This window comes from Salminus brasiliensis, chromosome 18, assembly GCF_030463535.1.
Source record: "Salminus brasiliensis chromosome 18, fSalBra1.hap2, whole genome shotgun sequence".
Taxonomy (NCBI): Eukaryota; Metazoa; Chordata; class Actinopteri; order Characiformes; family Bryconidae; genus Salminus; species Salminus brasiliensis.
Genome location: NC_132895.1, coordinates 18,262,676 through 18,289,572, shown reverse-complemented (window position 1 = coordinate 18,289,572; position 26,897 = coordinate 18,262,676). Strand labels below are relative to the sequence as shown.

Sequence of the window (26,897 nt, the reverse complement as noted above, 5' to 3'; positions counted from 1 at the left end):
AAAAAAGGTGCTTAATGAATGTTTAAGCCTTGCTCCATCTCCATAATGCATGGCTTCCACCATACCTACATAGGCAGCGGGAGCTGCGAAAACACTACAGTGAGGCGTTATGCATCAGACTGCTAAGCCTGCCACTGGTGATCGCACGTGACTGAATCAGATGTGACAGCCTGGGTCTGAGTTAGGCCCACCCAGGTGCATTTGGGGCCAGCGGGAACAGCTCGGGGAAGTGAAAATAGTTCCCCTGGGAGACAAGAGAGGGAGAGAAAGAGCAAGGGAGGGAGAAAGCAGGGGAAGAGAGGAGGTACAGGAAGAGAGGTAGGGAGAGGGGGCGAGAGAAAAAGAAAGAGGGAGAGCAAGAGGAAAGTGTAGGCGTTGAGACGAAGGCCAGTCAGATAGTGTCTTGAGGTAACACAGCCTTATCTTGACAGGAGCTGTCCACCAGCATGGTGCTGAAACAAGGCACATGGTCACTAGGGCCATTCAAAATCCCATTTGCACTGCTGATGGAGGGGAGCTGAGGGGAGGAGAGGAATCTCTACCCAGGAAGATGATTTGATTTTATGTCACCTTGTCTCAGGTCATTGCCTTTATTGACTTTTTCCTCCTGTTCTAGCACAATAACCACTGACATTTAAGACGTGTAGGGGACTCGCTTCCATTCTTCAGCATGTTCACATCTAATCTTTGGACTTGGAGTTTCACATGTGTGAACATGGGTATGACTTTTGGGGTAATTTAACTACATTTGGCACTACAAGTTCCATATTGACAGATATATCACTCAGATTTTCTTCAGGTATAGTGGGTGTTGGTGTTGTGGATGTTTATGTAGACATGTGAAGAGAAATACCTCAGAGTGTGTGTATAATGTATGAAAAAAACGATAAGATATGATATCAAAACAGTTCTTCTTGTAGTACAGGACAAAAAAATCAATAATAAATATAACCAGTAAATCAATTGGTGTGTAAATGGGGTGTGTATATAATGTATGTAATAACTCTATTGTTACGTGTCACTGTCATTATTTCTCTCTCTTTCCAAACATTATAATTCATATATATAATTGCACCATGGCTTAGAGAAATGTCGTTCTCTTTCATTGTATAGATAGATTGTATAGATAGAAGTGTGTGTCTATCTAAATTAAAGACTGATAAAGTTTTCTAAAGACAGAAGTTCTTAAACTTAGTAGTAGTAGAAACAAGTAGAAACAAGCCCAAGGAAACCTTCCCTTCTCAGACAAAACAAAAAAGACAAAGCAGTCAATAATGACATTTGGTCTTCTTTGGTTAGCTGATTGATAAGTTCTGTGCACAGGGCTAAAGTGGGTCATGGAGTGCTGATGAACTCGCAAGATCAAACACCATGAAGGAGCCCCCACACTGATTACAGAACTGTTGAACTCACCGGCCCACGTGATATTTTCAGAGTACTTGGAGGCGAGTGTATGAAATAATAATGGCAAGGCCATAAAATATGCAGGGCTAATGCGCGAGAGCTGCCATGCGAAAGTGCAGCGGCAAGGGTGGCTGGAAACAGTGGCTGCCTTAGTCACGGTGCTCCTGGCATTCCTCTGGGAGTGCATTAAAAGAGAATGCATGCAACCTGCTTCCGGCTCTCTACAGAGCTTCCGCAACAACAACGCTAGTGCTCTGTGTCAGAAAGAGATCCTCTGAGTGGAGTGGTCTTCCAGGGTGAGGAGTCTGATGTTTTTTCAAGAGAGTCACTCTATGAGTATTTTAAGCCGTTGTTGAGCGGTGGTACTTGAGGACTTGGCGGTGAGACTCACTCAAAACACGTTCACCAAGAGCTACGATCGACTTCTCAAAACAAAGCTTTGAGGTCTTGCAACAAGCATCCTGATTTGTGACTATTAATGTCTGTAATGAGCAAGTATTAAAGATATTAGTTAAGTACTCTTTTGTGCACCGCACCGCACAAACTTGATTTTATTGGAAAAGTCATAAGAAGGAAACTTTTATTCTGACCACATCAAAAAATTCAATGTTTAAAGTATGCAACTGAACATCTAGAAAAGCCAGATGAGTTCAGCAAAAAGATACGCTTGGAGAAATAAAGGTACTGCATATCTTGAAAAGAACTCCTTGCCAACTGTGAAGCAGCTGTGAAGAGTGGAGGATGTATCATGCTTTGAGGTTGTGTTGCTGGGAGTGGAATTGGCATCATTCCACTTGAAAAGGGAAGAATGCCCAACACACCACCTGTTACAGGGCTGAAGCTGAAAAGACAACACTGTTCTAGAGCAAGATAACGATCCAAATTGTAAACTGAAGCTTTAGGAATGGCGCTTACATTCTCCTGACCTAAACCTCATAGAAAGTGTGTGAACAGGCCTACAACAAGCTGTGCTGCAAAACAACTCTAGAAAAGTTCTGAACTAGAGATGTTCTGCAAAGAAGAGCAGGAAAAACTCCAGTTATGATACCTGACAGACTATTCACTGCTACAGAAAGTGTTTGCAAGCTGTGAACCTTGCCACAAAGGGTTTTACTAAATGGCGATCAAAGGTTTGCACAGACCACATTGATGACATGGATTTTTTAAGTAGCTTAGCTGAAGTTACATTGTGAAAGTATACAGCTTGAACTAAGAAAAATTCTTCGAGGAATTTTATCTAAAGTTTTCCCCTAATGATGGAGAACTCTGTAAGAGCACACAAAGTGCATGTGTTTGCTGTGACAGATACATGTTGGATGAGGGTATCTCTTAGACGCTGCAGTATAACTCCTCTACACTGGCAATACATTTTACCAATATATTTGTAGTAGTTACTGAATAATAGACCTTAAGATTAATAACTGACTAATAAGCCTGCCATGTAAGGGCTTTAAAAAGCATTTCATATATTTTCACCTGGGGGAAATGCATTTACTCTTCATCTCAGTCCAGCCCAGGAGACTCTCTCAGCTTTTAGCTAGCGTTTGTATTCTCTCTAAGCCAAGAGTAAGGCAGGAAAGAGCAACAACCAAGTGGAGGTCTCTCACTCTCTCTCTTTACGTTCTCTCTCTCTCTCTGTTGGACTCTGCTCCATTGTCAAATCAGGGTGGCAATATTAGAAAATGACAACACTTCATTGACATTATTTAACATTTTAAAGGTGTCGCATTATCTTCTAGAAATGTAGTGTTTCTGTTACTGTTCCTTAAAACTATTATACGTTCTACTCAGTTCCAGATCAGTTCTATTGGCTACCCTGTTTTGTGCCTTATGCTGAAAGCAGTATGGGCTGAAACATTCTATGCAAATACAGAATGAACTGATGAGCTAAACTGCATTGGGCTGGATAACCATATATATGCAAATGTGCTATGTTTTATGACGTCACACAAACAATACCTTCTAAATAGGCCACTTGCTTGTGGTTTGCACATTACATGTTCAGCATCACAGGTTAATGAATTACAAGGCATGATTTGAGAAAACACAACGACAAAAAAGAAAAGAACATGGAAGAGGAACTTTTCTTGTAGCCATGCTTGTTGATGTTATATATCTCCACCCTCCACCCGAGCTTTCTCATCACCCCATGTCTTGCGCTCCCTACTGCCTCTCAGGTGGTGCCATGGTCTGACATATTCTGGCTTTGTTTATGGATTCCCTGAAGCAAGTTTGTGTCCAAATGTGGACACCCCTTCTCATGAATGCATTCAGCTACTTTAACTTGCACGTATTTCTGACACGGATGTGCAAAAGCAGAAGTACTCTGTAGAGAAGTACTGCCAATAGAATAGGACTCTGGAGTCAGAAATCTGGAGCAGATCAAGCTATTGGCACCATGTCTAATGCCAGGCATGGGGTATAAAGGAGTATAAAGCCCCCCAGCATTGAGCTGTGGAGCAGTGGAACTGTGTTTTCTGGAATGATGGCGGTGCTCCATCCAATAGTTTTTAGGATGAGCTGGGGATTTGGGGATGAGGTGGGGTGGTAATCATCCAACATCTTGACCTCACTTATGCTCTCATCGCTGAATGCGATTAAATCCTCATAGCAATGCTCCTAAATATAATAAAAAGAGTTACTCCAACAAACGCAGGATGAACTCTCTTAATACCCTTGATTTTAAAAGAAACAGTGAATGACCAGGTGTCCCAATACTTTTGTCCATATAGTGCATTTTTTAATTCATTTAGGTAAATGTATGGAAGTATGAAAGTCTGGATGGAAGTTTTACATAAAACACACAAAAAGAGAGTGCGACTGTCTTTATCTCACCTATAGTACAAGGGTTCTTCAGCTGATTGTTTATCTGAGCCCTTTTTTAAATAGCAAAACTGCAGACACTGAGCCTGTACTTGGCTAGGATTCTCTCTGTCTCTCTCTCTTGCTCTCACTCAATCTCTCTTTCTCGGCTGCTGCAGAGCTGTCTGACTCATCAGTGTCCTACGTGGCACTGTCACAGTGGGTCTCTTACACATACGCCCCTGTACACACACTTACTTACTTTCTGGGGGCTCTATAACTGCACAGAGGTAAATCAGGGGTGTATGTGTGTGTGTTTGTGATGAGGAGACAGAAAGTCTGAATTGAACATTAAGCCCTGAACAGGCTGCACCCTCAGAGCTCTGCAGCAACACAAACAGGGTGTGACCCATGCTGGTGTGTTGTATCATGCTTCCAAATCCTCTGTGTGGAGACTGAGGAGAGCGAGGACTAGTGTCCTCTCCAGAAGACGGTGTGTGATGGAAGCAGGTGCAGCCAGGCGTAATGGCACGAGTCCAGAGGTTCGGCCTCCCTCTCTTTGTGAGGAAAACAGCAGCTCACACAGCACTGAGTTCTCCCTGCGGCAGAGAATGGAGGGAACAGGGGAGGCGAACTACCTAAAGGGCCTTCTCAAACAATGGAACAATGCCGCTTTTCAGACGCCTGCCGCACTGCGATTTGATCCGTCTGAAAGCTGCCGTTGTCACAGCCTTTGTAGATATTTGGAAACCTGTGTCAAAGGTGAATTTGTCATTGTTTTCCTGAATGCATGCTAAAAGATAATGGGCTTCAGTCTGACAAAGGAAAAGGCTTAAAGGCTGTGCAATTGGTGAACTGCTGGGGCTGTCAAGTTTATAGCTGCAAGAGCACACACAAGAACGTAACGTTCCTTCTGTAGTGCCTAAGAAGGTTCGGATCTGCAGTGGGTGTTTCAAAGGGTGAGCATGTCTTGAAACAGTCATAGCCTTAATCCAGGAAGATAACTGTTTCAGACAGGTTCAACTTCAACCTCATGCTGGTTTGTCAAACAAAGGCCTGTTTATCAGGTCTGTGTGTCCTTATCCTTTTAAACTCTTCGGAACCATCAGTTCCCCACTCCTGAACAACTCAGGCAGTTTGCATTGCTTTGCATGTAGTTATGGATTAGTAATCTTTAGATTGTAATAAAAGTCACGGAGCATAAGGGGATCTTTCACGTAACACTGCGTTGTAAATGACGTTTACAGCTATAGACTCCTTTCTGAACAAAGTATTTTAATAAGCCTGAACTGCAGATGTTAGCACATGTGACTATTAACTATCAGTACAACTAACTTGTCTAATTCAGCACCTGTTCTATAGACAGCGCCAAGGCTCTCAAGGCCATGGTACATAGAAAGGCATATTACAAATCACTGTGAAAGAAGTTGAAGTAAGCAGAATGTAATTTGTGAAGTTAATTTTTTGTGTTACTACATGAAGTATTATTGTAGATTTACCGGGTTTAATGAAGTTATATAAAAGAAAAGTTTTGGTTTTAATAATTTAACTATTTCAAATATGAATAATCTCTCTCTCTTTTCCTCCTTCTCTGAAAACAGATCTTCATGAATAAGGCACAGGTTCCACATTGTAATTTACAAGATTTATCAACATATATGGAACCTAATCAACATTTTTTTAAGTAAAAAATATGGGTTCATTTACATAAATTTCCTCAAACCTCAAAAAACTTCAGATCAACTTTTGGCCACTGGTCACTTCTGGTCTACTTGTACAATGTATGGTTATATAACAAAAACACTATATGTGTATATTTATAAATCATCCATACAATTCCTTTGTGTCTCAGGAGCTTTGAGCAAGCAGCTCATTCAGTGGAGAACAGCTTGTCAGTCTTTTTTTCATATAGTGTTTATTTCTGGCTCCAAGTGGTACATGGAAAATCGCTATGAGCCAACCCATTCCATTCGACTGCCCATTCTGCAGTTCACCTCTATGTATAGCCACAGTGTTATCCGCCTGTTCGCAAAAAACCCTCATTTCATCACCTCTCTCTCCACTGTCACATGACTATTAGGGAGCCGTGTTACGTCCAATGTACACAAAACAACCGACCAAAAGTGAGGGAAATGGCATTCTGTCTTCAGACCACCCCAGCCCCTCTTTACGTCACTATACGCTTTTCTGAGTTGAACATGGGCATCGTCAGTACTTCTCCAACGCTAATCAACTGCATGTATCATAAAAAGGCAGATGTCATCCAATTAAATGCTGTAAAAAGTAGAATCAGTGTAGCTTTGAAAACACTGATCATTCTATACATTAACACCATCTGCTTGTTTCTAAACTCACTGTCTTCTGACTGTATTATCAGCTCCACTTATCATACAGGAGCACTTTGTCGTTCTATAATTACAGACTGTAGTCCATCTGTTTCTCTGCATACTCTGTTAGCCTCTTTTCACCCTATTCTTCATGGTCAGGGCACCCCACAAGCCCACCACAGAGCAGGTTGTATGTGGGTGGTGGGTCATTCTCAGCACTGCAGTGACACTGCCATGGTGGTGGTGTGTTAGTGTGTGTTGCACTGGTATGAGTGGAACAGACACAGCGGTGCTGCTGAAGCTTTAATTATGTCCGTTACAAATGACCTTGTATAATAATAAACGTGGCACTACTGATTTGTTTGTGTGCAAATTTTTGCCCAACTTGTTCAGAACAATCATGATACACACAGTCATGCACATTGTAAAAAGTACTGTGTTGCTAAGTGCTTCCCATATTGGCCACCCCTAGTTTCGCGTTACTATGCACTTTAGCCCTCCAAATGATTTTCCACAAGTGTATGTATACTAAAAACAGTAGGAAGCTTAAGAATTAAGGTGAAAATGTGAAATTCAGAGCTTCTGCTGTAGTCTTCGTGAAGGAGAGATGAAAGCAATGCGCTAAAGTATGTGAACATCCTTTAGTCATGTTGTAGGATTTCAACATTCTAGGAGAATAAGATCACTCTGTCTTTTGACATTCAAAGTAGTCGGAGCTGCCGGTTTTGCGCTGGCTTATGCAGGGTAATGACTCACCGGCCACAGTTACTAAATTATTTTCCCTAATAATGCTCGTCATATAGCATTCTCCTAATGGCCCTCACTTGTGGAAATGATTTAAATAGAGAAGCGGCATGAATAAGTATTGCATCAGCAGCGAGACAGAGTGCCAGTAATATCAGAACACCATGAACAGAACTTGTCTCATTTCTTGGCAACAAAATGTCCACTCAGTGTGAAGATGGAACAAACTGGCCGAGCCTATCACAGGGTCTAAAATTAGCATGTATAATGTCGAACTGGCAAAAGATACCGGCTTGATAAGGTGTGATGATGTCGAGTGGTTAATTTGAGGTAGAAGCGGCAGGCCACCTAACAGTTCAATCCTATTCCTGTATCCTCTGTCGAAGAAGGTGTAATGGAATCCCATTCCACCTGTCTTTTCAACAGCCCACTGATACTGATTAAAGCCTCCGCCAACCGTCCTTCGCATTGTTGGGCACAATCCACAAGGCTGTCCTCAGGATAGCAGCTCACGGCCGCATTAGTGTTTCTGCAGTTGTTTTTATTAGGTTACAAGCAGTATTAGATCGCAGTCGCAGACTGCATCTGTGGCAGATGCAGATTTTTAATGAAAAGAATGCATGTTGTTTTCCACAGAACCAAAGAGGGCAAGACTTTTCAATTAAAGGTGGAAGAAATGTTAATGAACAGTGTTTGGAGCGGTGTGAAGAAATTCATCGAATCAAAGTTGAGGCAACATGTGGAAGAAGGAGTTGTAAAATTGTATTACTTTAATAACCGTATAGAAGGAGCACCATTTTCCCCGTTTTCAGAGCAACGTGCCCCCAGCCTGGTTATCTAGCAAAGAAATGACATTTGGGATAAAAGAGCTTGGAATCCCTTTCACTTGTACTGAATTATGGCTCAAAAACAAATGACATGGTTTGAATTAAATATAAGCAGCAGCTTAACTGAAATCATTTAAGAGCAATTTGAAATGGTTCATTGGGGGGAGGAAAAAAAAAACATCCTAAAGGAATTAAGGCACTCACTTCAGGGTGAGGTAAAGTCACCCTAACTAAATAAGCACAGCATCAATTTTTTAGAAAACCTTCTCAATAACAACGAGACTATTTTACTTTCTGCTGTGGCCTTAACAACAGACCCTGAGGCACAGAGAGGAAAAAAAACACAACACACTCCCCTGGGGAATTCCAGAAATGCCGGTGGGACATGGACAAACAACCCCAGTGAAACAGTCCTCCCACTATATACTGCATAATCAAGCCAGGGGGAGAGTGAATGAGGGGGGAAAAAGACAACAGGAAAACTTTGGTTAGGTCAGATGGGGTCTGTTGCTGAGGTAACCAGTGAACCCAAAGCGGACTCCTGCCCTGTTGGGAAGACCTCTCCAAACCCTCTAGAGAATATCTGTCACTTCATCCACTGTAGCTACGGCAAGACATTATAACTATACTGTACTGACAACTGTAAACCCAACCCAATCAGTTAATGTGTCCTGCTTATCGATTCATTTGGTCAAAAAAATGTAGTGCCCAACTCTATTTTTCTCTTTTCTCAGTTTAAGTAGAGTTTGTTATTCCTTTCAGATGTTTAGTGATCAGAGTCTTTTAATTTGTAGTATGTAGTTTAATTTTGCGAAGGGAAAAAGAGTTTAAAAAATTGAGACCACTAAATGTGAACATTTTGCATCCAGTATGCGCTGCCTCTAACACATCCTGTGCTACCCACAGCACCTAATTGCCCCACTACTGCCACTAATACAAAATTCACTGGATTGCTCAACATGCTTGGAGGAGAACAAAGACAGACATCAAGACCAAACGTTCAGGACCTGAAATGCTCCCGTTATCGCTCATGAACTGTGTTCAGAAAAGTGAACATTAGCTTGTTTTATGTTAGCGCTGCGATGGCTCATAATCAATGATATTAGCATGCTGTGTGTGCAGCAACTTAACACCTAACACTAGAAGAGTCACGTCTGTCTGACCTGCTTATAGTGCCGAGCTCTGGTCATCTGACCACTCTCACTACCTACTAGAAGCACATTGTTGGTTTACCTGACTTATAGCATGATTCGGTTCGGCAGTCAAAACACAGCTGAGCCTTTTTGTTACTGTCATAAATGATCAGTAGATGGTGCTTCATGGTTATACACCAATGCTTGACTTGATACTACAAACCTGGTCAGAGCTTTTCTTGTTCTAATCAACAAGTTTGCTTGTGTGTCCTGGCTGGGTACCACTGTTGACCTGCTGTGCCATAACAGAATGAGGATTTCAGAACACTGTATTGTGTTGTGTTTTTAATGTTTTTAAATATTTGAAGGCTACATTACACTGTGTTTGTAATATTAATATTTTGTCTGATTTATTACACCTAGGCTATGTGCATACTTTTTTTTCATATTTCAGGCAGCTGGGTACTGCCATAGAAATGCTCTACCACCAGAAAGTTGATTTATATGTGACAAATAATGTTGGCTTTAAAATAAAACAGCTGTCTTTTTACTATATTATAAAACTTTATAAATCACAAACTCCATCCCACTCTTGATGCTGAAAAAAGAAATTTCTTTCAACTAAGAGTTTGCATTTCAGTGGTATTGGTACTAACTACCAAATTTTAGGTATTGTCACATCCCTAGTTAGCATGGTGATACATTTCGGACAATGCCACATCAAACCTGGCCTGTTTCAATTAGCCACATTAACAGAGTATCATTTTAAAGTGGAAACTTAACGTCAATTAGTGTCTCTAAGGTCTAAAGTCTGACCAATCTTGCAGCACCTGGATTGGTCAAATACAAAATTAGAACAGAATGAATCTGCAGGCTTGTGCAGGTTCCCCTTCCTGTTAACACACTGTACAGTAAGCTATAGGAGACTGGTCTTGTCTCGCTCTGTAATGGTTGCTAGGTTACAAACTGGGATGTGGCTTGACACATGCTAGGAGGCTGCTGCTGATTTCATCAGTCTCACTCTTCCGTCTATACGATATGAGAGGCATTTTCAACTCTTTTACGTGCACGCACTTCAAAAATGAGCTGGGCCGCGGCGAGCGGGAAGAGAGAAAATTACTTACCGCCAGCGTGCAAATTTGCAAAGCAGAAGAGTTTTTAATTTGAGGGTTTTGACAGTCTGCGGAGTTCTACATTATTCTTCAGGCGGCGCCTCCTCTGAGACACCATCGCTTTCCCACCCGCACCGTTAGAGACGGCAAACCCGTTAAATCCATAGCTCTTCCTGGCTTCGTGCTTGTGTTTACTTTTTATGGGAGACAATATAGGCCATTTTAATCTGCAGAGCTGCGCTGCATTATCTTCCCTATCCATTTGCTTTAGTGGCACCATCCCAAGGCACCCGCCTGTAGCCACCCTCCATAAATAAGTGCAGCATGTGTAAGCTTCTCTATTACTGCCATTCTAGTGCATGGCACGTTCAGCCTGCAGCTCTAATTTGCAAATGGTATACAAAATGTCCTCCAGAGCACACGCCTCACCGGTGAGAGCCAATGTGAGCTCATCAATAGGCCTTACTTAACGAGCAAGGCTGAGAAGGCCAAGTCTGTTTTACTTTCCTCGCCTTTTCTCACTACAATCATACCCTTACATGCCACATTGCTCTTTAGCTTTTCTTGCGCACTCTTTCTCTCTTTCTCCTTCTCTCTCTTACAACTGATGTGAAACCTGTGTTATCAGTCAGCGGTTAATCAGCAGGAGTGTTGAATGTACCGAAAGACTATATTTAAGTGAACTTGTAGGGACTGTGTTAAATTGTACATTATGTAAGTATAGAGCCACTACTGAATTACTACTCACACAAAGATGAATTAGCTTAGTTTCAGGCAGTTTCATTACCCATTAAAATACAAATGTGACTGAATATTTTATTAAAACATAAAATGCTCAAAAAATCATAGCTTTTGGGATTTGTACAGAGGACTTAAAGCATCTACATGGAAATGCAAGTTTTTAATTAAAATAACTTGAACATGAATAAAACTATAAAAATAACTGCAACTAAGTGCATAAATAGTAATCTTTCACAGAAATCGACCAAATCATTTCTCATGTATCTCAATGTGGATGATTCTAAATCGATTCACAAATGCCAAAAATTGTATAAATGTTAATAGGTTACATAATATTGATGCAAAAGGCAGAACTTAGAAGTGCAGAATTGTGCAGTGAATGAGAGCTACACAGGTGCAGATATGGCTGAGCTGTTAATGACCGTAGCAGAGGAACGGCAGATCACTACGAAAGATTTAGGTTTAGTTGCTGCTGAACTGGGTAAATTCCTACATGTAAAATGCTATGACCAAATGATAAACCTGGCCTCTTAGCGAGTGCTTAAGTTTCCCAGTGTCAAGGCCGCAAAACCTCCCAGTTGACTTGCCACATCACTTTAATTTTTTTATTAACAAAATATATTGGAATTAAATTCATCATGGATCAGGACACATTTTGCTTTGAAAGTACTAAGTAGATTCACATAGTAAGAAAATAGAAATCCTGTGTAGAAAAAAGATCGATAATCGATTATCACTGCATCACAGCCCTCTGAATTGTAATCGAATTGAATTGTGAAGTGTCTAGAGTTGTGAAGTGTCTGGAGTACAAAACCTTGAATCTCCATGATGTTAACTTTATTATAAGAGATCCTTTCAGCATGGAGTTGCACAAGATTCCAAAATTATATCTGTATTTTCAGGTTTTTACCTTTAAAAATATATATTTTTTAAATATTTCAGTATATTTTAACATTTGATGATGTACTGATTGAACTCCAAAAGAGCAGACTGTAATAAAAATAATGTATATAAAATAAATGTAATAAATTGTAATAAAAAGTTTTATTTCTCCAAAATGCCAGTTATAGTTATATTTCCAAAATCAAGGTGGACATATTTCTTACATCTATATTTATTAAATGTTTACATATCATCATCAGCATCTGCACTGGCAGACGTACATAAAAATGATTGAAAGTTGGATATTAGAATTTCCCTTCACAAAACTTACAATGTTTAGGTATGACAGTAGTGATACTAATAATAGACAAATAATGAGTCTAATGAAAGTAATGATAAATATATTTTTGGGTGATATATTTTACAATTCCTCATTTATTTTAATTTGATACACTAGTTTCAAGATGCTCTAGACGTTGATTTGACACAACAGTGAACTGTGTCAAATAAATCCTTATTTGTATTGTTTCCATTCTCCAGATTGTCAGAGCATTCAGCATTATATACATGTATATAAATGTGTTGTATAACAATGTACAGGTCTGCTTTTCCTTCCTGCGCTTTAAATGAAGGTAGAGACATGACTTTTTTAGAGAAAGGATGGTCGTTTCTCATTTTGAGTCAGCTTGTTTATTTTAATTTCATATCTGTAATGAAATATAATAATTATCATTATTATGAATCATTATTTTGCTCTAGTTTGTTCAATGTATTGTTTAATGTCTGTCGACACAAATCCCAGCATCCTCAGGCTATCCTTCACTTGCACTGTGGAGAGCATTCTGATGAGCTGTGTCACCACTCGATATGGGAACTGCACCACTCTCAAGCAGAAAGATCTGCAGAGGGTAGTAAGCATAGCTCAGCACATCACATCACATCAACTGGGTTCAGCATCCAAACCTCCTGGATGGCTCCTCTGTGGCTGAGGATAGGAGAACTATGAAGGACTCCACCCACCCAAGCCACTGCCTGTTCTTACGCCTGCCCAGCGGCAGGATATACAGAAGCATGAAGTGCAGAACCAGAAGGTTCCAAGACAGCTTCTTCCCTCAGGACATCAGGCTGCTGAACAGCCAGTAGCACAGTGTCTGTCCAGAGCCAATCTTACACACATTGCACGTCAATCAGCACTATGGACTCACCACACCTTCACTTCACTCACAACAATACACTCCGTACCCTGTACTTTACCACCTGGAAGTGGAAACCAACAGCCAAGTCACACCACTAACTGTCTTTGAATTCACTCAACCATATGTATGTCTATATGTAAATAGCAATGTGTACATCTGTATATTTCATAGCTTATTAATAGCTGTATATTGGAACAGTGCAATGGTGGTGTAACAAGACAACCTTGAGCTAAAGAGAGAGAGAGGGAAAGTGAGAGAGATGGAGAGAGAGCACTGCAGCAGAGGAAGTCATTTTGATCCTATAGCATGTCCAACAACTGGATATTTATGAGTGATGTTAAGGCCATGGCTGAGCTAAAAGCAATGGACCATATGGAGGTAGAGCTGATCTAATTAAGCTGTTTTGCTTGTGCTATGCTGCAGTTGTGTAATTGCTTCTGAGCACCGACAGTATTGCTGTACATCCGCCAGTAAAATTACACCATGTAATTAATCGAACCAACACAAAGTGCTTCACACCGGCTTCTTTCTGAGAGATGTGGATAATTAGGAAATGTGATAAACATGGTCCAGAGAAAAAAGAAATCCTTTCTCAATCATACAGTACGTCTAAAATACATGCTTTCAAGCTTAGGAGTGCTTTCTGATAGCTGAAGAAAAGCCTCTCTCCACAGCGTTCCATAATGCGGCAGATCTCTGCTCAAGAGAGGAGGGTCAAATGCTGGTGTGAAGCATCTCGGTGCATATGTTAGAAGGGGCCAGAGGTGAGAGGAGGAGGTGATGAAGGCTGGGAGGTGTCTGGGAGGCACATACACACACACACACACACACACACATACACACATAGCCAGTGGCGTCAGAGCGCAGAGAAGCCGGTGAAAAAGCTAAGGCGTTTCCCTTGAAGAGACGGCCTGATTGCAGTGGTTCAAGTGTCTCCAGCAATCACGGCTCCAGACAGGGCCGATCTGATTACGTCGCTGTCACTGATGATTCTGAAGAGGGCTCGAGAGTTCTCCTCCAAAGAGCAGGTGCCCCAGCCGAGTGGCTCCGGAGAAAAGAGAGAAAAATGCTTTGTAATCCCGACAAACGCGAACGCTAGCCACTCACGTTTCAAGAGGAAGGAAGTGATAAGATAGTCCATTTCCTGCCCAGACTGAGGGAAATGTAAACAGTGTCTAAGACAACTGGAAAGAGGGGAAAAAAACAACAGAAAACAAAAAAGCATCTTCCATCTCTTCCAGTGACAGACAAAAGCAATAAGGCTTTGTAGAAAGCAGCTGTTCTGATTCTATGACACTGATTAAATCTAGACTCAAGCCTGATAAAGCAAGCCTGAGGAATTCAGTATGTATTCTATGAGTCCCAGAAACAAAGAGACCAGACCCAAATCTATAGCATGCAGGTCAGAGCAGGCAGACAGTGAAAATAATGAGGCTGCAGTTAGGCTGGAATTAGGAAAGCGCTTGAGAACAACACAGAATGGAAAATAATGAGAGTAGCTGAGAAGCCCAGCCGCTCTGAGGGGCCATAAAAGCAGCACGGCAACAATGGGCCTTAAATCATCATGCCAATGTGCCAAAGAGCACAGAACGTGCTTCCCAGCGTAAAGAAAATGACACGTAAGAGAGCCGCTGTCCAAGGCTGCCGGATCAGTGTGAAGCCTCTTTCATGTTTGAAACAGCTCTAATAATAATAATAATAATAATAATAATAATAATAATAAACAAGAATGGACATCCATATGAAAGGAAATCTCCATGTACTTTGATATTGGTTATTAAAATTAAAGGTATTACTTTAAAAATATATATAAACCTACTGATATACTAATATATTAATACTAATATTAGGGCTGGGTGGTATGAAAATTTTTTTGGTATTGACGGTAATGACAGTATTGTTTAAGGCATCAATTTAAATGTAAATTTATTTGTCATATATTTCTTTTTGTCAGTAAAATTGACTTTTAGTGACACAAAGTCAATTGCTAACATTAGGCCAATGGCTTACTTTAATACATTATTGTTATTATTATTATTGTTATTATTATTATTAATAAATATTATTATTACTTTAATACATCATTATTATTATTATTATTATTATTATTATTATTACTTTAATACACATATTTAACAAGAAAAGTGCAAGCAATTTCTGGGTGCAAATAAAAAGAACTAAATAATTAATAAATAAACAAACCTATAAATAAATAAATAAATAAAAAAAGTGGGCCGTAGTCTTTTTCAGGGGTTAAAACAAATTGTTTGAAAGTTTATGAGCTGAACTTTAGAAAGAAAAAAAAAGGTGTTTAAAGGTCAGTTTTACCTCAGAAAGTCTTGCCAGCATGTTCAGAAAGTGCTTGGCACCCCACAGGTATGTGTGTGTGTATGTATAGAGAGAGGGAGCTCCACCATACCGTCCAGCCCTAACTAATATCCTCTCCTCTTGCACTTAATATTACTAACATGGCATTGAGCAAAAGTGTAGAATATGAACTTTAAACAGACCTTCTCTGCTTGTTTCAGGGAGCTATGAATAATAAATAATTCATATTCAAGTACACCAAGCTCTTGTTATGGCTAGCAATAACTGTGACTTTAAATTTGAGCTAGGATACCACTCCTGCTCCCATTTCTACTCATTTTAGAAGCGCTACAGATTACAGAAATATTTGTATACAATGCCAGCAGTACTGCTGTATGTCCGCCAGTGAAATTACAGCATGTAATTAATCAAACCAACACAAAGTGCTTCACACGGCCTCCTTCTGCGAGATGTGGATAATTAGGAAATGGGCATGGTCCAAGCCCCCTTTTTGAGCATATTGTCTTTCAGATTGTGTCAATATTACATGATGAATGGACCAATAGAAATGCTCCAAAATTATTAAGTTAAAGGGTTTTTTCCTTTGGACAAGGCAACAATATATTATGTTTAAAATATATGCTTTCACATAACCCTTCTAGCTTAGGAATGCTTTTTGATCACTGAAGGTTCTCCTTGTTCTAAGTTAACAAAGCCCTAATAAGGCAGATCACACAGGAATGTTAGGAGTACTAGATGTGTTACGATTATGAAAGGGTTTGAATGAGATTCGATGTTCTATTTAATAGCCATCCATTATTTAGCAGCCCACGGCCTGAAAGCAAAAGAGGTTTCTTGTGCCTGTTAATGTGGCTTACTCTGGCCCAGCGCTGAGGCTCAGACAGGGACTGGCTGCCGAGTGGAGCCGCGACACACTGCTGTTCTCAAGTTCAAATAATCCCCTTTCCCCCCGCTAGAGCCAGAGAGGCAGCTGAACGCTCCGGCAAAGTCCCCTCGTGAGTAAGCATGAATCACACTTATGCCACCAATATTATCATTACTGCTTGCGCTTGCTGTGTGCTCGTTTATCTGTGAAATTGTGTAATCCTTAGAGAGATTGCCAGGAATAATTTTATTATCTCTCTAAATAGCAAAATGAGCCGGAACCAGTTCTTGTAGAGCTAAAATCCCGCGTCCTGCCAAACGTTGTTTAAAAATAAACGAGAAGCAGCACTTTCGTAAACATAACCAGGATTTCGTAACAAAAAAAAAGCAAAAAGAGAGAAACACTCCGCTGGTCCCGATTATTCAGGGAAGGATGTGCCACGCTAGCACTTTACCAGCTAACCCTGCAGAACGAATACAGAAGATATAAACTAGACGGAAAGATGGATACTGGGGGCTGGAGACACCAGAAGGGCTATCTCGGTTTTCTAATGGTTGGGTTTGTGTGGGTGTATGTGTGTGTGCGTGTGTGTGTATTTCCTATCGAAGAAAGAGGGCTGTACGATGGGCTATTCTTGACTGTGTCATGGGAGACACCAGTGGGTGGATGTAGGGCCTTCGCAAATCAGACCTAAACACTCCCAACTGCTGCTTCAGATGCCAAGCACCATCTACACACACCACACAGTACTCCTGAACACGCATCCTTTCCATAGCCCTCCCGTTCTTTAACCCATTTGCCTAAGATTGCCTGCTCCTTATTATTAGAATGCTGTAGCATTCAGGCTAAAATCCATTTCTTGGAGAAAGTAAGGAGCTAAAAAAATGGCACGCTGTATCAGACAAAGTCGCTGCCTCGTAAATGGAGTATTGCTGGTCGTTAATAACATCTGTAAGAGGAAGATAATGCGGATTCTAAGGTTGCTCAGGAGTTCTACACTCATTCATCCTTTCAAATGTACGCCTTGTTGCCTCAGTCACTAGGAAAATCAAGAAGCTACAGTATCTTGTTGCAGTGAGATAAGTAAGGCATGTTGAGGCTAAATATCTAAGACAATTAAGTGTTTGCTGAAACTGAGCGAGTCAAATTTCCTTCGTTGTTTACTGTGGTCTTTGTAGACTAATAGCCTTGAAGTGAATCGCATTAGCTGGTTCTTTTAAAGGCCCTAGTATTATTACACTCCAGGCCCAATTAAGAACCATACGACTCCTGCATTTTTTATTGCTCCAGATTCCTCATAAAATAGCTTAGTTAATTTTCCTAAACTGATTAACGCCACATGTTTCCGAAATATGAAATTTATGACCTTTGCAAATCTTTCAAGAATTAATCAGAGAGAATAAATGGGAATTTTCTTCCTCTTCTCATCTAAAATTTATGAATTTAATGAGATAAATCTCATTTCGGTTGAAATATGACTAGTTACAAGATATTCAATTATAATATTGGCACATAAAAAGTCTACAATAGAAATGTTTGTCACAGACGCAATTTCCTCATGAACGTATGATTAGCATAGTGTTACATAAGCACAGCTCCTAGGATTCAGGCTATGCACATGTTTCAAATGGTGGACTAGGTTTGGTTAGGTTAGGTAAGGAACTGGGAATGGAAATGCTTCTCCCAGCCAAGTTTAGAAGGACAACTTCAGCCCGCTGCCCAAGGATAGCTCGGGCATGGCTGAGCTGATCTTACTGCAGGTGTAAAAAGAGGCATCCAGAGAGTGATTTCACCCCTCACAGGTCACAGCATGGATCTTGCGCTTTATTGAGGCCTCTGGGTGTAATCCAGACTTGAGCAGAAGCCTGGTCTCTCTCTGCTCCGTCACATTTAGAGCCAGCACCCTACAGGGCAGAAATCAGTGAGGGGGCTCAGAGGAATGGGAGCAGCTTTAGCTTTGCTACTGGGGCTACAGAGTGCTAGCGTCCTCCAAAGCCATGCGGCTGAAGACAATTTAGAAATTCTTCTTAGGCTTGTTTTTACAATACAGTAGATATAACCAAGGCCTTTTTAATACAGGGATATATCCAGGAGCAGACTTTTGAGATGCTAGTAGAGCTAGCAAAAACAACAAAAAAATCTAACAAAAATCCTTAACACTGTTCTACCATGTAGCTTCTGGAGAGAAACATGTAACATCTGTTGAGCATCATAATCTATTCTAATCATTTCTTCATTTGGTTTAAGTGTGCTGCTTCAGTACCTCTGGCAAGCTCACTACTGCTGGATCAAACAGCTGTCAACTTGCAATGAGCAACCGGCTCTATAGCTTCAGGAGTAGGGTTCGTCCACAGGACTTCAAATGCTTTGCCTATTGCACTGACGAGACTAGTGCAGGCCATGGTCTGCTTCTGGGTGCTGGGGTTCAGATGCCACGTGTCAGGAGCCCTAGATTCGCAGCGGCTGTCTTTTTTGGAGGATCTAAATTGTGGTGAGCGCTCGCAGGCAGTAACGGAGAATGCAGGGGTCACGGTTAAACGCTGCCTCATTACTGCTCAACATTCAAACCACTGAGAGCAAACAATGAGGCACTCAGGCAAAGCGTGCCATTTTCTAGCGCCGATCAATTATTCCCTTTTCTTTCCCCCTGCCACCCCTCCGAGCGGCAGACACACAACAGGCTGGCTTGGCGGCAGTAATGGGATGTGTCTTTCACTGGGGTGAGTCGGCAGAGATAACGTCCAATCTATAGTGTTACTTGCTGCTGGGCGACTAGGGTGGGTCCTGCTGCACCATTGCAGCCTCCATCCATCACGGCCACGTTCAGGAGCTATGCATTAGGGAAGAGGATGGCATGAGGCCCAGTATGGATCAAGGTGTGCCCTTCAAGGCATAGAAAGGACTTGCGCTTTTATTTTTATCTATTTCAGAGGGTTTTCTTGCAGCTTGTATGGTTCAAGGAACAACATTTAAATGCAAGACGACATTTTTTGGTAATTTGCAAATCTCATTTCCAAGAATGGCTCTTTAAGAGAGGACATTCTTTGAAAGGTCTATAGCATCATTCAAGATAATCCTTTCCTTTTTTATTTGGCTATGTAGTTGTTATTATTATTATTACTATTATTAATATTATATATCTTGGTATAATGGCCTTAAAAAGACAACCTGTTATATGCAGTGAAATGCTTCCATATAAAGAGGTCAAAAGGAGAACCTTTTTTTTTAGGACTATAAAGTGTATGCTTTGTATGGCTGCAGCTGTGGGAAACCCCACATCAGCATGCACGGGCAGGCATTGGCGAACAAACAAGACCTGCTGCTTGTCAAACATCGCGCCTGCGTCAGCACATGGGACCACTGGGTATTAGAGTGAAAAGGAGGGGCCACTCTGCATCCCAAGGAGATGATGACAGAGAGAGAGATAGAGAGAGAGAGAGAGAGAGAGAGAGAGAGAGAGAGAAGGAGAAAGAGAGAAAGAGACGGGGGATACTGTTGGACCCTGCTGGAGGTGGAAGCCCAAAGCTAGCTGTGAAGAGGCAGCAGGACATGTGTATGGATCAGCAGGTCAGGAGGAGTTCAGGATAAGGGCAGCCTGTCTGTACGGCTTTGGGCAGAGGTTACAGAGGAGAGAAGATCGGGAGATTGCGGAAAGATGTTGATAAGTACAGTGATGCAAGGTCACTGCTGGCATGCTCAGCAGGTCAGCAGGCAAGCCGGGATGAATCATTCCACAAATGTCAAGTGCAGTACAAACACCAGGGCTGTGCAATTTCGGCAAACAAATTGATAACGGCAATAATTCGGAGCAATACTGTGATTGTGATTATTAACTGCAATTAACAGCAATTAGTGCGCTCTGACACAGGCACAGCATGCTTGCTGGATTTGTCAGGCTGGTTTAAACACCTGGGATTCGTCGGTGTAGCGAATGTAGAAAATCTCAGATTTATTAGTATGATGACTGAGGACTTTTGTAAGTAGACAGATTTCATTCTCAAGCAGTGTGTACACTACTAGCCTGAATTCAGTCATGCTAGACATCAGAACAGGTATTTTTTTAGAGTGCATTCAGAGTTATTACTAAATACCCACAGAAGCAACAGCATTTGTGAAAGAATGATGAAAAACTGCAGCTGACTGGGGAATCAATATACAATTATTTTTTAAAATAATTTGAAAAATGCCAGCTGCCCTTTACAGTGTGTGAATGGGATTAACAAAAGAGACTTGGAATGAAATCTTCATACATCAACCTAAGCTAAAAGTAAGAAAGTTTGCCCTTCTAGTATTACATTATTTCATAATTTAACCCTACACCTGTACTGTATACTGTACACTACAAGACTACATATTCCTTACATTCACTAGATACTGATGGCTCATTTGGCAGCAGGTTTTCAAGGTCCCTACAATTCTGTATTATATATACATGTGATTTAGCCACACAAGGACTGATCTGAAGGACCGGAGCTCCAGCAATCCAGAATGAAGGCTGCCGCAGAATTTCCACACGACTCATGATTGATGAGAGTCGTCTGATGTCACATGCTATAAATGTCACAACTACAGAAAGAGTGATAGACCCCTCCCCCTCTCCCAAATCACATCCCATCCCTCCATGGCTCCCTCAAATCTCTCAGACCACATGCATGCTTCCTCTACTGATCTACATATCAATTCAATCAATTTCCTGCCCCTTACGGGCACGCTGGCGGTGGACGGGTGCTGGGTGATGGGATTTGGTATTTTGATTATTGGTCAATGAGAGTGAACAGTTGTATAATGGCTGCTTGAAACCTCATGGGAAAATGTGGTTAATGAAAACTCAGCCATTTCCATGCATACTGTTGATGCAAAAACCCTGTATCTCCATTTTTGTGTGAATCTGAATCATAGATCAAAGGAAATACTCAAAAATGACTTGGTAATGTAATATTCTACTGTAAAGTTGCCATTTTGGAGATAGTTTTGTATTTCAGCGAGGAGATGCACTTTGCTAAAACAAATAGTCAAAGGAGCTCCTCAGAGTAACACCATAGAAGAAGAAGAATTTCATCTGGTTGTATTAAAGGTGCTGGGCTATATTCTAAGTGTGTATTGAGTCAATGAGTTTTTCATTCTTCTCTCAGTTGAAATACCTGTCCATGATAATTGACAGTATGCTACACATGTGGAAGATAGGTCTGTCAAATAGGGATGGTTATCTGCCAGAGGTGTGGCTGGGGAGAAGCTGCATAACTACATAATTCAATAAGGAAAGCTGAAAGGCGATACTGAATCATACAGTTATTGAATTTATCTCACATAGTGTAACTGTGCCAAAATGTAAGTCATCTATGCTTTGAGGTTTGGAGCCCATGAGATAGATTCCCACTTGCATGATGCTGTTCGCACAGCTTTCCATAATAGTAGAGATGTAATTCATATCATGTCTGCTCGACTTCGGCTTTCTTCACAATTGGGGCCCTGTTTTGGTGCGATAAGGACACACAAAAGCATTGAATATTTTTTAGCAGACAAATGGGAGTGTAGGTAAGATTAATGCTGAGGTGGATGCAGTCAGTCAGAGTGACAATTGCAGATATAATAATAAAAAAAGAGCCTGAGAGAAAGGGGAGCCATGCTTCTGTTAACAGTAGTCTTGATGGCCCCATTACATGGGAGCCTAGACAGGCTAAAGGACCACTTTTCTCCAACCATCCTACTTTCAGATGGGCCATTTACCACTGTCCTCCCCAACTCGCCAAATCGAGAGGTGTGCTTCTATCACTTCACCTAGTGTGGGAGGAAACACACTGATTGCTTCTATGCTTTGTCTTTTTCTTGCTGAAAACCTTTGAATCTTCAGCTTTCCCCAAGGAAAGGAAGTACCACAGCTCTGCTGACTGTAAACAGTATACAATTAGTATCAGGATGGAATGGAGCAATGTCATTCTGCTTGGTTGTGCCCATCCTTAGTCAGATCCAGTCATGCGTATAGTGTTGACATCTGGGTATGAAATATTTCCCTCTGCTATAAATAGTTTCTTAGAAAAGGACACTGGATACAATGACTACTTTTCTATTCAACAGGTATGTGAAACTATTCACATCAGATCTGGAAGGCCACTGGTAATATGATGTCTGTTTAAGCGACAGAAATGGTACACACTGATAAAAAGCAGTTCCAGAGCCAAACACAACACCAACACAATGTTTTTTAACCATGAACCAATACAAAATCACACTTCAGAAAAGAAATGATCAAAGCATGTTGGAAATGCCATGTTTTTCCACAGCTAGAAGATTATTGCTGAAAAATGGCACGCTCAGTGGCCACTCAGCACATGACAGAGGCTGTATAAGATGACAGACTGTCAACGCTGCATAGAGTTCAAGGCTTGATTGACATAGGTGTCATAACAAAGTCCTGGAGAGGAGAGCTATTTTCAGACAGCGGGTTTTAATGTGGAACAAAGACCATCTGGCCTATACCACTCTTGCTCATACCTATCTCTCCAGTGGATCTGCAGCTAGCATAGAGAGAGGGAGCCTGAGACCCCTCCCTGCGTGATCAGTGAAGAGCAGGAGAGGGGCGAGGATCAAAGCATGTGTGCAGTGCGCATGGAGTACTGAAGAACACACCTGCCGTGGCCTTGAATATCAATGTGAAGGGTGATGTCAACAGCCGGCTATCAAACGTAATAGAGCACCTTAATTGCACCAACTCTATCCAAAGCCTGCACAGGCCGGTCAATGAAGAGGAAACGTTGGGATGGAAAAGTGGTGTGGGTGAGGACTGAGGACTTACCGTGGCCCCCTCTCGTGAGGAAGGGCATCCTGTTGATGGCGATGGGCACTGTGCCGTGCTTGTTGTGGAAGTGGTGGACGTGATGTGTGGTGCTCAGACTGGAAGACACGCGGGCATTGGCTGTTCTATCAGGCAGCGAGACCAGAAGGGCCAGGGACAGAGCCAACCTCCACCAGGAGCTCAGGCCCAGCCAGCCCGATCCCCCAAACTCATAGCCTAGAAGCAGCACCTCCAGCCTGGGGCAGGAGGTGCTACACCAGGCCCTGCTGCCCATTCCCATCTGTCCCACCCGCTGGAAAGAAGACATCTCAGAGGGGGAAACCCATGTCTGCAATTATCCACAGGACAGGTAAACAATTAGGCGAAATAGACGACGCAGTGGGATTTCTGGTTTTAGGATGATAGACCCCAGAAACAAACAAACAAAAAAACTTTTGTGGTAGGTTTCCAAAGAGCCAATAAAATCCTTGAAAAAAATCCTCAGTCTCTTTTAAGTCTTAGAAATCCAAAGAGAAACAAATCTATTGCCTTCCTCCTTCTGGTCAATTACATTAAACAAAAAACAAAAAAAAACAAAGGTGGTTTTGTCTGCAATCAAGCAAAATAGTCAGAGTGATCACCATCTGCAAATGCGATTCCCAAAAGCATTCAGGCGAATCCCACAGCAGCCCAAATCAATGCATCGGATCACCAATACCGGCTTAATTGAGCAGAGAAGAAGTGCTCCAGGTGACACGGATGCCGGGAGGCGTCTCTTTCTCTCAATCGCTTTCTCTTTCCCCAGGTCTCTCTCTCTCTCACAGCCTCAGGTAGGGCTTACACTCTGTTAAGACCACTCTCCCTCAGATGGCGGCCCCTCCACTGCGGAGGGAAAGATAAGAAACATCCCGGCAGGAAAAAAAAGGATTATTCTAATAAAGAGGAACTAGAGGATAAAAGAGAGAAAGGCAAAGAAAGGTGATGGAGAAGAGAGAGAAAAAAAGATGTGAGCCAGGCTGATGGAGGCAGGACAAGACAAGAGAGCTAGCGGTTTCTTTGGCACTGGCGGACGGAGAAAAAGAGAGGCACGCTGAAAGAGAGAGAGAGAGAAATCTGCTGCAGCGCGGCAGAGGGGAAAAATTTGCAAATAAATAAATAAACGCACGCTGGCCGCAAGTCCTCGCACGCAGGCAACAGTCGCAGCACTCCTCCTCCTCCTCCTCCTCCTCCTCCTCCAAAGGTCTCACCTTCCGGAGCCTGAGCTGTAAGGGGAGAGCAAGAGCCGTACCGGACGATGGTCAGCAAGCATCCAAGAGTCTCTCTCTCTCTCTCTCTCTCTCCCTCACTCCCTCTCCTTCTTTCTATCTGGCTGTTCTCTCTCAGCCACTGACGCACAGTCTGTATTGATTAGCGCTGCTTTTGCATCTCCCCACGTTCCTCTCTTTCCTGTTCCCTCCTCTCCTCGAAAACGGATGCGCTGGCCAGGATCCTGACAATTCCCAGAGGAGGCGGGGAAAGGTGGCGAGAAAAAAAAAAAAAATCCAGCCTCGCCGGTGCTGGACGGCTTTGGGGAGCCGAGACGTTCACTCAGTGAAAGCGCGTGCCAATTAAAATCAAGCGAGGCCAGGCTAAGTCATCCTACTCTCCCCACCCCAAAAATCCTCGATGTTATTTTAGTCCCAGGGCAGCTTGGAGCGCAAGCACAGAGATGCAGAAACAAGAACTGGGGGCTGTTTTCTACCAGCACCGCAGACCAGGACACACAATCCTCCTCCTGAAGCCTCAGCCAGAGACTATCATGGTGTGAGCGAGAGGGAAGGAGAGAGAGAGAGAAGGTGGGGTGGGGGGTGTGGTAGAGCAGCACAGCGTGTGTCTGAGAGAGAAAGGGAGAGGGGAGGGAGGCGGATGAAGCAGCAGGCAAAACACGGCGCATAAGCACACATGCAGACATAGAGACGAGCCAAAGGAAGAAGCTAGGAAAAAAAAATAAGGAGAAAGAATCAGTTGCATGGGCTCATGCTCACTCAAGCCAGGAAATTCACAGCTAATGCGCAAGCTCACTGCAGCTTCTCAAAACATACCACCAGAGCAACACACTGCAGCATAGCAGATCCAGGGTTTAGGAGAACAGTGCTTGTGGCAACGAGTGGGACAAAAAAAGGACTTCGGCTGGTGGAAACGGGAGAGGAGAGGGCGTGGAGCCAGAGTGTTTCGAGGGTCCTCCTGTTTTCAAAGAGAATGCTGAATCGCATACAGTAGAGCTGGCTACATTCACGGGTGGCAGATGCAGCTGCCACCCCCCACCCCCCCAGCGACCAACACAGCAGTAGTCGGCTCCCGATAGCGCTAAATAATTCACTATCCGTCAAAATCTGACGACAAGAAATCCCCCTCTCAGCGCCGCTTTCGTTTGCCTTGTCTCGCTTCTGCTTAACAGCAGGAGGCTAACTTGCTCGTGAAACGGGAAATAGGCACTGTTGCTCACCTAGCCAAGGTTCGGTGTATTCAAAAGAAAGCAAAACAACAGCACTTGCAAACAACAGCAAGAGATGCACTGACATCCCAAATGATGCGCCTCTATTAAAAGAAGAGTCAGGAATGCCGAGTGAGGGAGAAGGAGAGCGAGAGAAAGATAGAAGATAGAGATTGGCTCTGTGCAACCCCATACATCAGATAAATCACCCAGGATAGAGATCTCAGTTGGGATTGCCTCACCGGTTGAAAGGACGCGCTCAAAAAAAAAGGGAGAACAGGAAAGAGGCAGTGCCACCTTTCATGGTGACAGGAGGGGAGAAGTAGGCCATTACTCAGCCACAGCGAAGCAAAGAGGGAGCAGGCCACCGCCAGCGAGCCCAAACTGATTGAGGAGAGTGGCGAAGAAAGGGGGTGCAACTCCATTTCGCATTGAAACGAAACCGGCACGCGTAAATCCAGGCCATCGGGCAAGGCTAGCGGCCACAGTTAGCAACACAGTTGAAACAAACGTGAAGTTCGGCGAGATTTAGCTCCTTAGTCAGATCAAGCAGAGACGGCTGTGCCTCTCTAATCGATTCCCATTCCTCGGTACACAGAGTGCCTGAGATACACGAGAGATAACCTTGAGACCAGACGACGCGTCTTGCATGGCTATGACCATTATCTGGTTGACGAAGGAACTGAATGAAGGGTGTTTGGGCTAAGCACTGATATGATCTAGCTTTTGACCCTGTGGGTATTCTCAACCTTTCTGCAAATCAAGCAAGTGCACTTACTTTAGCATAACCAAACCTGATGGGCAGTAGTTGAGAACCATGGGTCAGCCAAGAAATCACATTAAACTGTCACAAACTGATTTTGAACTACAGACCTATTACACAATTCCATACATCACCTGCTGGCACATTTTCACTTCAACAGGTTCATCCGGTCACAATAAACAGATGGCAATTACCAATAGGCTCACTGTATTGTACAATCCATTGCTGCTATGCTCCTCTGGTAGGCTACTGACACTCCAACAGTGATGAACAGTGGTTACTGAATGTGTGTAGCATGTCTTCATGCAGGTAGCTGCAAACGAGGAGCTGTTTTTACCTTTTAGCCGTGTAGGATGGGTCAAGATGTGCATTTTTTGTGATAATCTCATTGCAGGCACATGTGCCACTTTCTGTTAACATATCTGCCATTTGAACAGGACAAAACATGACAGAATAAACCAGCAATGGTCTTTTTAAGTGCAGCACCGGGAACATATAGCTTCCACACAACAGGGTTTGTTTGAAGCA

General features: G+C 42.4%; 1 protein-coding gene across 20 annotated transcripts in view; it reads right to left on the bottom strand.

Moving 5' to 3' along the window:
• nrxn2a (neurexin 2a) overlaps nucleotides 1-26,897 on the bottom strand; it is a 394,188-nt gene that overhangs the window by 103,362 nt on the left and 263,929 nt on the right. For 4 of the 20 annotated variants that reach the window (XM_072662803.1, XM_072662805.1, XM_072662804.1 and 1 more), the window contains exon 1: nucleotides 23,155-24,908. The exons of the other annotated variants lie outside the window; for them this stretch is intronic. In XM_072662803.1, the coding sequence (XP_072518904.1) occupies nucleotides 23,155-23,461 (307 nt within the window). In that variant the 5' untranslated portion in view covers nucleotides 23,462-24,908. Of the gene's footprint in view, nucleotides 1-23,154; nucleotides 24,909-26,897 lie in introns of those variants that run through there. 20 annotated transcript variants of the gene reach the window in all.